This window comes from Poecilia latipinna, unplaced genomic scaffold (genome assembly GCF_001443285.1).
Source record: "Poecilia latipinna isolate Pla-1442-1.1 unplaced genomic scaffold, P_latipinna-1.0 Scaffold443, whole genome shotgun sequence".
Taxonomy (NCBI): domain Eukaryota; kingdom Metazoa; phylum Chordata; class Actinopteri; order Cyprinodontiformes; family Poeciliidae; genus Poecilia; species Poecilia latipinna.
Genome location: NW_015113059.1, coordinates 60,627 through 71,146, shown reverse-complemented (window position 1 = coordinate 71,146; position 10,520 = coordinate 60,627). Strand labels below are relative to the sequence as shown.

General features: G+C 40.4%; 2 protein-coding genes across 3 annotated transcripts; one reads left to right on the top strand and one right to left on the bottom strand.

The window, feature by feature from the left end:
* Window positions 1–132: 132 nt before the first annotated feature.
* On the top strand, window positions 133–3,445 carry rdm1 (RAD52 motif containing 1). Of its 2 annotated transcripts, XR_001425759.1 has the most exons (8): window positions 133–495; window positions 997–1,176; window positions 1,254–1,382; window positions 1,462–1,624; window positions 2,106–2,204; window positions 2,275–2,351; window positions 2,819–2,975; window positions 3,049–3,445. XR_001425759.1 is itself a non-coding variant. In XM_015038494.1 (7 exons), the coding sequence occupies exons 1-7, from the start codon at window positions 397–399 to the stop codon at window positions 2,885–2,887; spliced, it is 816 nt and encodes a 271-aa protein (XP_014893980.1). In that variant the 5' UTR covers window positions 133–396; the 3' UTR covers window positions 2,888–3,069. The 2 variants fall into 2 exon arrangements, 1 of the variants encoding a protein (XP_014893980.1); XM_015038494.1 differs by having other exon boundaries at window positions 2,819–3,069.
* Window positions 3,055–10,315, bottom strand: LOC106951146 (phospholipid transfer protein-like). Its single transcript, XM_015038493.1, has 15 exons — window positions 10,176–10,315; window positions 9,959–10,081; window positions 9,771–9,858; window positions 9,453–9,581; window positions 8,993–9,148; window positions 8,865–8,919; window positions 8,550–8,711; window positions 7,076–7,243; window positions 6,904–6,954; window positions 6,638–6,799; window positions 6,491–6,558; window positions 6,367–6,406; window positions 6,214–6,265; window positions 4,198–4,274; window positions 3,055–3,156 (listed from the first exon to the last, which is right to left on the bottom strand). The coding sequence occupies exons 2-15, from the start codon at window positions 10,068–10,070 to the stop codon at window positions 3,070–3,072; spliced, it is 1,407 nt and encodes a 468-aa protein (XP_014893979.1). The 5' UTR covers window positions 10,071–10,081; window positions 10,176–10,315; the 3' UTR covers window positions 3,055–3,069.
* Between the last annotated feature and the right edge of the window lie 205 nt (window positions 10,316–10,520).

Here is a 10,520-nt window from a genome sequence, read left to right as displayed (position 1 = left end):
ATATATATATATAGAGAGCCAGAGAAAAAAAATGATTGTGTACGTGCCATGACGTTACTTAGGCAGTACTGCTGCGTCACAGTCTGATCTGTAGCCTGATTGGTTATTTATGAAGACAAGACCCCGCCTGCCGGATTCAACTCAGAAACCCGCCATTTTGAACCAAACCGGGAGGAAAATATTTGGGCAGAAGTTTGACTTTCTTTTATTTTTCTTCAATTTGAATGTGTGAGCAGTTACGCTTAATGCCGAAGTGTTTGGTAGTTATTCTCAAACAGAACCCGGCTTCCAATGGCGTTTTGGAGAATCCAGATTTCAGTTGAAACGGAAACGAATTAAAAACGGTTGGGGTTTAAACGGAGTTTGGTGGGGTTTTTTCTTTTTTTTTTTCCTGGGATGGAGGTGGATATCCTGGAGTTTAAGGTTCCCATGGACAATAACAAAACCGTGTTCGTTTGGGACATCCCTCCGGTTCTGACCCAGGATCAGATTTATGTAAGTCCGAACTAAGAACTAAAATCAGAAACGGGATGAGTTACAACAGAACCTAGAATGAGGGTCCAGCTGTTATCGTTGAGAAATATGTTTTTAGGTTAAAGTTAACTTCTTAATGGTTTTATTTATTTATTCTTTCTCTTGGTTGTTATTTTTTCTTCCTATGGACAGTATAAAATTTTTTTCTAAGCTCTAGTTTCCTTTTTATTTTCTTTGCATTAATATTTTCTTCATAAATTTGTAATCAGGATTATATATTTTTAGTTTATAAATTTTTTTTACTTTTAAATGGCTTCCACATATTTTATTTGTTCAATGTTGTAATGATTCTGTTTATTTTATTCAAATATTTTCCATCTTCTCAGTGTTTCTGTCACAGACATCTAGAAGATGTTTTCTGGAAGCAGCTTCCTGTAGGCGGAGCTTTGTGTTAGAGCAGCTAATCAGATCCAGTCCTCTTGACGCGACATATTGGCACTGATCTGCTGTTTGTCGTTTCAGGAGCAGCTCTATCACGTCTTCTCCTCATTTGGACCGCTCTACCTGCTGAAGGTGTGTCCCAACGCTCCGCTCCACCCACCTGGTTTCTACGCCATCATCAAGTTCTACTCTGCTGCTCACGCCGCCAACGCCCAGAGACTTGCACATGGACACCCTCTGCTACAGAACTCCGCCCTCAAGGTGACCTCTTCCGCCTCTGGATTATGCGTTAACTTGTTTGTTACTTCTGATTGTCTCACCTGTGTTTGCTCCTACAGGTGAAGCTGAGTTCCAAGCAGACTCCCCACTTCCTGTCTGGCAAGAACGCTCCTCTGAGCCACGCCCGCTGCCTGGAACTGGCCAATCACTACCTGGGCTTCAATGGCTGGACCTCTGACATCATCACAGTGAGAAACGCACACCTCACCTGATAGTCCAGGTGAGTAAGAGCAAGCAGGTCACTTCCTGTCTGTGTGTCCTCAACAGCTGAAGGAGCTCACCAGTGACGAAGAAGGTGAGGATGAAGAAGAGGATGTGGGTGGAGCCAGACAGAAGTTAAGGTTTGGCTGTATAATGAAGCTTAGCTTCCCGCGTTACGGCGTGACGACAAGAGGAGCCGCAGTGGTGGAGGAGACCTTCACCAGTACAGGTGAGAAAATGGCATGTTGAGTTACCTGCCTCAACCCAGAGGAGCTGAGAAAGAGGAAGTTACACCATATCCCCTACTCCAACATCTTTCCAACCATACAGCTAGACAGAGATGTAAGAGAGGTGGCAAAACCAAAGGAGGTGGATTAGCATTCCTTAATGGCATGTCATCACAAAAGTAATTATTTCTCAAAGGGTAGGACTTTTTATGAAATTTGTGCAAATTAATATGTATTTAAGTGTAATTCTATAAAACAAATTTGATGTTAATTGACAGTTGTGGAGTGAAATCTGTGTCTTGATGTTTGTTTATAATCTAAGAATTTTTTTTTCAAATAGAATATTAAAATAAATATGGAATGTGGTAAATGGTAATCTAAATGATGGCCCGGGGCCCCAACCAGGCTGGCACCGCCCCTGGCTCTGATGTCCGAGCAGAACTTTCAGTCAGTGGCTGCTGTCCCTGTCGTCTCTGTGTCCAGGTCCAGACGTCCTCCTGCAGAGGCGCTGCAAGCTGCAGCGGTCGGTCAGAGAGAAGGCCCTGGTCCAGGCCTTCTCCTCCGTGCTGCTCATACTTCTAGGTAGACTAAACTCATGTTACAGTAAAACTACTGTAAGCTGTGTGAGCTGATCCCAGATCTGCTGCTGCAGGGAATGGTAAAGTGATGGTGGAGCTGAAACAGACCTCAGATCAGTTTGAAGCTGATGAAACTGAAGATGTCCTGGAGGTAAGCTCACCTGTCCTCCCCTGCACTGCAAAACCACCAAATCTGACCAAGTAGATATCTTAGTACATTTTAAATGGGACAAAATTAAATAAGTAACTTTTTATCAAGACATAGGAGCTTGTTTTAAGTCAATATTTGCTTAATGTTGATGAAAAAGTTGTAGTTCCACTGGCAGATTATTTCACTTGGAACAAGAGAAAAATGTGTAATTATATTTGAAATATTCAGCCAATAGAAATACTTTTCCTTGTGCTTTTATATCAATTTTAATAATTTGTTGACTTAAAACAAGTTTATATAAATTGCCAACAAGTTTCTTGTATGTTAGTTTTGTTTTATTTCAAATGTACCAAGATATTTACACTAGAAACTAGACAGAAATATTTTGATAAAATTTTGTGGGGGGGGTTTTCAGTGTGATTCCAGGTGTGTGTTTTTCTTCTACATACTGACTGTGTGTGTTTCAGGTGAATGAGTTTTCTCTGTCTGATGAAGAGGAGGCTGATGATGAAGACTGGGATCTGACCGTGTCTTAGACTCTCTCAGGATTACAGTTTGGACTGATCTGAGGTCAGCACCAGGCTAACAGGCCTCCTGCCTTCCTGATTGGCTGATTCTGCTGAGGTGTGTCAGACAGAAAACAGACTCTGAGATGCTGAAGGTTTTTATTTCTGAACAAAGCTGTGGTTCTGCACAGGAAGGTTCTGGTGTGAGCCGTTTATCTCCCAGGACCTCTCACCATGTCTGCCACTCTCTGCCTCCCAGCTGGAGTGGAGCGCAGGTCTCCTCCCACCACTACGTAGCCCTGCAGGCAGGAAGCAACAGGCAGGAAGTGGTTAGAACGGTGACAGATGGATGGAATCTGCTTAACCATTAATAACGGGCAGGAACTCGTGAAAAGCTGAGTAAAGTTGGACATTTACAGAAACATTTATAGTTTCAGATCAGTGTGAAACATGTGGTCAGTTTTGGTGTTTCAATCATTAACTGGTGTTACAATAAATCCAGATCAGAAGACCAGATGTTGGTCATTTTAGGGAAGCTGAAAATAATTTTTGTTTTGATTTTAAAATAAAGGTTTCAGAAATGACAAACTTTTGTTTTATTGAATCAGTAATCAGTTCATCATGATATAATCTAGGTTTGACCAACTCATTTAAAGGAGTTTTTTATGTGAAAGATGGTCTGTTGCGTTTAAGATACTCTGTTTATGTGAGAACAGTACACTGTAAAAACTAACCCAAAATATTTCTGGGTTAGTTTCTAATGCAAATATCTTACAACACTTGGAATAACACTAAAGCCAGCAGTGAGACAGTTTTAGGTAAAATATTATCGAATAAAACAAATTTATGGGAAAATTTCATAATTCACACAGAAACATAAAAACAGAATCTTAAATAACCAATTTAGACAATTTATCAGCAAAAACATGACTTGGGGGTAAGCTACACTGCAAAAACACAAAATCTTACCAAATAGTTTGGTCTAGTTTCTAGTTCAAATGTTTTGGCATACTTGGAAAAATACTAAGCTAACTTACAATTCATTTTTCAGCAGCTTGTTTTAAGTAATAATTCATAAATATTGATGAAAAGGTTTGTTCCACTGGAAGATTATTTCACTTACAAGACACCTTTTCCTTGTTGTAAGTAAAATAATCTACCAGTGGAACTAGTGGTATCAAAACATGTTTGATCATAAACTAACTGTTTAAAAATTTGTTATTTTGACTCAGAAATATACAGAAAAATATTAAATAAATCTGAATTGTCTGTTTATGATGTAGCTAATCCACATATTGCAGATTGATATCAAATAAAAACAGTGTTCCGGAAAGACTCACATCTTCATATCGGACGTTTCCCTGGATGAAGTTAATTTCTGGAGGAATAGGAATCTCAACTCCTTCACCAAACCAACCTGCAGACACAGTGTTCATGTTTATGTCACCTTCTGTCATTAACAGACAAGTTCCAACTATTTTGACCACATTTTAGATCCTTTTTGATGAATTTGGCTGTTGGTGATCAGTTCTGATTGATCTGCACTCAAAATCTTACCAAGTATGTTTGGTTTAGTTTCTTTTAGAAATACCTCAGTACACTTGATAGAAGACAGGACTAAGTTACGCAGTTTTTCAGAAAGATAAAGGAGCTAGTTCTAAGTTATTAACTCATTAATATGGAAGAAAAAGGATGAGTTCCATTGGCAGATTATTTCACTTACAACATGGGAAAAAATGTCTTGTAAATGAAATAATCCTCCAATGGAATTAGAATTTTTTTCTTAAAATATTAAGAAATTATTTATTTAAAACAAGCTCCATCTTGCTGAAAAGCTGCTTGTAAGTTGGTTTTGTCTTTTTCAAGTGTACTAATATATCTGCACTAAGCAGTAGTGCAAATACTACAGTGTTTTTGGATTGTGCGTCATCAGTCTGACTGAGAAGTTGAGCTAAGAAGTTCAACAAATCACTAAAAGTTTTGTCTTGGTTTTTTGAAGGTCTTTGAGTTTCTTTTGGTCTCAATAACAGCATCCACTTTGTGATGGACCGAGTTAAAACCAGAAGAAGTCACAGGATATTAATTAGAAAAATAGGTTTTTATTTTAACCCAAAGATTATAAATGACAAAGGATAAACTGAGCTCATAAAAGAGGTCAAAGAAACAAAACTGAACTCAGGCAAAAAATGTAAACAAACTGGCTGCACAAACAAACATAACTGACCTAACAAAGAAATGACACACAGGGGTTTATATACTGGCTGATCAGACCAATTAAGACACAATAGGGATAACTAAACAGAATACAATTACAAATAACACAAAACAACTAACAGTACAGCTAAGTTTGGCTAAACTAAAACCCAAAAAATGAAAATCAAAAATATTAAAGTTTAAATACTAATATTTACTTAAATACAAAACTTATCTAAATAAAGAAACTACAAATTTCCCCTGCCAGCAGGAACTAGTGGTGCAGTCCAATCAGCATTTAAGCCTGCTGAGCCCTGGCATCCATCTTTTGTCTGGCCACTCCAAGGCAGGTAAGTACCGGCAAAAACAAACAAAGTTAGTTGCAAACAAATTAAACTTTAAAGTTGATATAAATACACATGTTAACTAAATGTGCGCGCTAACATAAAGAACAAATGTATCCAAATCAACTAATAAGTGTTTTACTTAAACTAAAGTGTTGTTTTTGAATGAAAAAAAAAAAAATTAAGAAAACTAAATTGTGCATAAGAGTTACCGACTTCTGCCTTCAGAGTGTGGCCATGGATTTGGCCATCACACACTTACTGAACAACATTACTTCAGGTAGCACCATATGTTTTATGCAACATGCTGACGACTTCCCTCTATTTGGTCAAAGTATCCAGCTAACGGCTCTTTGGGAAGGGTTGGAGCTAAAATCCTGTTTTCTGTCTAAGTGTTTTCTTTGGGATTTCCCAGAGAGTTTCTGTGGCAACCTTTTAGTGACAAACAACCTAAAAGTCTAAGTCAGTGCTGGTAGAGAACAAGTCGTGTTACTCTCTCAACTTCACAACTTTACTACGACTGTGGTGGAATCAGTCATAGGTCAATGTTAAGTGACTTAAAATCCATGGACCAAACTGAAAATGAATGGAAATCAATGAAATTGCAAAGCAATACCCTGGCAGACCTTTAGAAAGTCTGGAGAGATGTTGACCCTGGCAAGTTTAAAGGGTTCCAGGAAAGACCGGCCCTATCTGGTGTGTGACATAGCCACTTCCTGGATGATTGAACTCAGTCTTTCTAAGTTTGAGGACTGTTTTTGCATCGACCTCCTGAGGCTCTCTGCCGTCAGTCAATTCTTTTCCTCTCCATCATCTCACCTGACAGGAACTTTGTGGCTTCGTTGTTCATCAGCTTGTTCAGAGGAGCTACCTGCTCAGCAGCAACACAAACACCCACAAAAAAATCATTACTCGGCAAAGACTGTTGAAGGGTCTGGGTATGGCAGCTGACAGATGAAGAAATGTTCTTACCAGAACTTTTCTAACTTTATTGCTGGTTTCAATTCGACAACTGAAAAATAAAAAATAAAAACAATTTTAAAGGAATTAAAGACTCCATATCTGAAAGTTCGGAGGAGTTTTCATGTTTCCATACTTGATGTCTTTCGAAGGCAAAGTGAGACGATTCCTCTCAATGGTAACCATCATGCTAACGGAGCAAACCTGCAGCAGAGATGGAGGTGAATGAGAAGAAAATGCCATTGGTCCACCTGAATCTCCTCTGTGGGTCTGTTTGCGTTACCGCGGACACGGAGAAGACGTCGGGCCTTCTAGTTTCAGGGGCAATGACCTTAACTCTGATTCTCATGTTGAAAATGAAACCGTCACACTGGGTGATGCTGATGGTTGGCGCTTCGGTGAGCCCCACCTGACCTTCAAGAGGTTGGTCCAGGTTCCACGGTTGCTGTGGAAATACCGTGTCATTATTCAGTTTTGACTTCAGAAGCTCAACAATGATCCCCCTGTTTCAGAACATCAGTGTTTTCGTATAACTCTTATTCCACTTACTGTGAAGAACTGCTTGACTCTTAAAGCGAACTTCATGGCCCTCGAGTTTATCTGCCGTAAAAGAAAGAGGATTCTGAAGCCTCAGTAAGAAAGCTACATCATCAATGAGTGTTGTTAAAGAGTTTTCTTTACTGAGGACTGGACATGTCAGCATAACAAAGTCTTTACCTACCCTATCAAAGTTTTTCGATAGGGATCCTGCTTCGTAGAGGCATCTGGCAGCAGAGTTGAAGAAAAATTCAGAGATCCCCACATAAGCCATCAGGGTGTTCTCCATGAAAACTGGCTCCACGACTGTTTCCATCACAGGAGGGGGCTGTGGCTGCCTGTACGCCAGGCCCTGGTGGATAAACACACTGGATCATGAAACTAGCAGGAAAAAGCATGTCAGCTTGCATCAGCTCTGACAAGTTATCCACAGTCTGTGGACACGAGACCACCCATGATACCTACAGTCCAGTACCACCCCACTATCTGGAACCCCAAGAGCTGTGGTACCATTCGGACCGACCAGCAGAGGCTGATTTGAAGTCAGACGTTGATTGGTTCATTGACTGTGAGGGCAGGTACATCATATGTTGTCATTTTGACCTGTGGCCTGAAGTCTTGCAGTTTTTTCCTGGTTCATTTGGACTTGACTTGCACACCTGCATGTGCATGATCTCAGGGTTTTGATGTTTTTCTGGAGGATGAATTCACACTGGAGACTGGGATTACAAGCATCACTACAGGCAAAGTTTTGAAATCAGGGAACAGTGATTAGAACTCGGCAAGACTCTCTGAACGAGGGGTTCAGCAAGGCCCTGAGTGGCGCATGGTTGATTTAAAGGTAAAACTGGGAGTGCGGAAGGAGCTGGACGAGACACAGAAAACTCTTCTGCAGGGTCTCTGTGGAGATGGCCTCAGTCGACTTCATCAGGAATTTGACATGACGATCCCTGCTCACTTCCAAGGCGGAAAAAATGCCACAGATGATGCCCACCAGGAAACTGTCTTATGTTAGTGGCAGCCGCCATCTGTCTGCTAACCTTCTCTCACTGCTCTTTGTCAGAGATGTTCATGTGTCACAAGTTCTGACCAGAAGATGCAGCAGTCCATCCTTACCCTTTTTTGAGTTTCTTGATCCAGTGCAATGGATTCTCCTTTCTAGCCCTCATCTGACTCTGACCACCCTTCTGATTTTTACACATTAACTCTCTTAGCGACTAGACAACAGACCCTTTATTAGCACAAAGATAAGGTACCTCATCTCTGCCTCTTCTTGCATGACCCGTTTCCTTCTAGAGGAGTGAACTACAGCACAGCATGCAGGTTATTTGGATGCAAAGATGATCACCTATATTTGGATCGCTACAAAGGATCCTACCCAGTACCAGAAGAAGTTAGTAGCTTTCTGTTTGAGTCTCTACAAATTAACCAGCTGAGAAAGAAATAAAATCTTTTTTAGGGACAGAATAAAGGGAAACATGTTTTTTATGTTACAGTACACCAGGTAATCTGTATTCATATTGTCCATTCCTTAATTATACACGCCTGACTGAATCTTAAATATGAGACAAAATGTACAAGTTTTTGCATTTCAAGCAGGTTGTAAGTTTAAAATCGTAACTCAAATCTAAAAAGCAACAAAGTAAATCTTTCCTCACTTTGAAAGTCATGTCCAGGCTTGTAGCTGTCACTTGGATGTCTCTGGTTAGGGTATAGTCAAAGTTGATGCCCAAGTCTAGCGGGAGCGGTGCAGCCATTGGAATACTGTTCAGCTTCTGGTTCACAAAATCCAGAGGATAGTTTTTGAGAAAGGGGCATAACTGTAAGCAGAGAGAGCAGAGAGAGTCCTGTTAGCCTTCATACTGCTGGATAAACACTGGCTGCTTCAAAGATAATTAAAGTTTGTGATATCTGGCCACTAAGCAGTCATTTATCAACATTCAGGTTCAGACAGAAGAGGACGAAGAAAAAACCTTATTGGAGACTATATAGGCCCCAATTCCTTGTTCAGTTATCTTCTGAAGATTCCTGGAAACAAAATAGAGCTTTCAGAACCTTCACAGACCCAGAATCTACTTCAAATAGTCCGGATCTCAGTTACCCAAATTGAGCTGCTCCAACAAATCTAATTTGGTCGGCTGAAGCCTGGCAGGCCCTCATGTCAGCTACCAGCCCTCCATTTTCATTTCTGGCCAGACCAACCTCCATGTTGACGGCTGCACCTGTAAAGATGAATTCTCGGGACGTCCCTGGTTCACTGTAGAACCAGAAATGGATCACTTAAGTCATGATGATCAGAAATACAATCAAAACTTTCTAAAATCAAATAGGGTTTGCTTTTGCTTTCGTTGCTTAAAGCGAAGAACTTCTAGACACGGATGAACTTTGACACTGAGGTTTTAGAGTAAACCCTGCTGAGTGAACTCTGAAGCATTAAAACTCTTCCTTTTTAAAGTCATCATTAGTTCTGCTGATCTACTGATGTTACTGAATTCTCCACCAGTTTGGACCCTCAGTCTGGTGTTCTACTAAAATTGGAGTAGATAGAATTGGGTACTTACACGAAATAAAGATTAATGCTGGCGTCAAAGTTCAAGGTAAAGCCAAAGTTTTGAATCACTAACTGGAAGCCATAGTTCTCCACGAATGAAAGATGAGCTTCGTTGACGTTGACCCCAGTGAACTTCACACTGAACAGAAGAGAAGAAAAGAAACTTCCATTTCATAGTTGATTATTTAACATGCAAAATAATACTTATCTACTAAACCTATAAGTTAGCTAGGAGCCAGTTTACAAGTACAACTTTTCAAATGGCACCACTTAAGTTGGTGTAATGCAGTCAGACTTTGTGTCAGTGGGTGTCCGGTCAAGACATTACTTGTTGAATTTCAAGTTCAAATACTGGAAACCTGGAAGTACATTTCCTTCCACTTGCTCGTGAAACATGATAAGAGCTTCGTCTCTCACTGTGGAAAAACAAACAGCTTCATCACATCACAGGAACTCAACAACCAGAAATTACAGCTCCGTTCCCATGTTCCAACTCTAGGTCAACAGGAACCTTACACATGTTCAGGGCGTGGTTGGTGATCCGGACTTTAAGGGCGGTGGGATCAACGAGTCCAAAGGAGGAAAACATGAAGCTGAGGAAGAGGAACAAACAGGTAGAGGAAGTCATCCTGATGACACCTGGAATGTTAGAAGAAAATAAATTATTTTCAGAGAATCAGCATCTTCTTCTTTGCGTCTGGAAGCATTTTAGGACTCTGGTCAACATTGTTACTTGTTTGAGTCTAGTTGATGGAGAGTTCAAGAGTTCTGTTTGTTCTCAAACCAAACCATCTGGTTTCTGACCAGTCTGAAGTTTCTGACCAGTCTGAAGTCTCTGGAATCAATCAGGACCGAAGTGGACGACTGCAGCCGCTGATCTGATCCTCCACAAACCCACGGCTGGAGTTTTATACTCCTGATTCAGCATTTCGTCACAGGAGTGATCGTGAGAAGACATGATGGTTGATTCTTTACTTCCCCTGATTGGGTCAAATGTTTCTCCAACCATGAGGTTCCATCATGCTGCAAGTTTTCCCACAATTCCCACATCACTGCAAAAACACAAAATCTCACCAAG

Coding starts and splice junctions, on each gene's coding strand:
- rdm1 (XM_015038494.1), top strand. CDS start 397: ATGGAGGTGGATATCCTGGAGTTTAAGGTTCCCATGGACAATAACAAA. Junction 1,625..2,105: donor GGAGACCTTCACCAGTACAG/GTGAGAAAATGG, acceptor CTCTGTGTCCAG/GTCCAGACGTCCTCCTGCAG. Junction 2,352..2,818: donor AAACTGAAGATGTCCTGGAG/GTAAGCTCACCT, acceptor TGTGTGTTTCAG/GTGAATGAGTTTTCTCTGTC.
- LOC106951146 (XM_015038493.1), bottom strand. CDS start 10,070: ATGACTTCCTCTACCTGTTTGTTCCTCTTCCTCAGCTTCATGTTTTCC. Junction 9,149..9,452: donor AGCATTAATCTTTATTTCGT/GTAAGTACCCAA, acceptor CTGGTTCTACAG/TGAACCAGGGACGTCCCGAG. Junction 6,407..6,490: donor TTGCCTTCGAAAGACATCAA/GTATGGAAACAT, acceptor TTTATTTTTCAG/TTGTCGAATTGAAACCAGCA.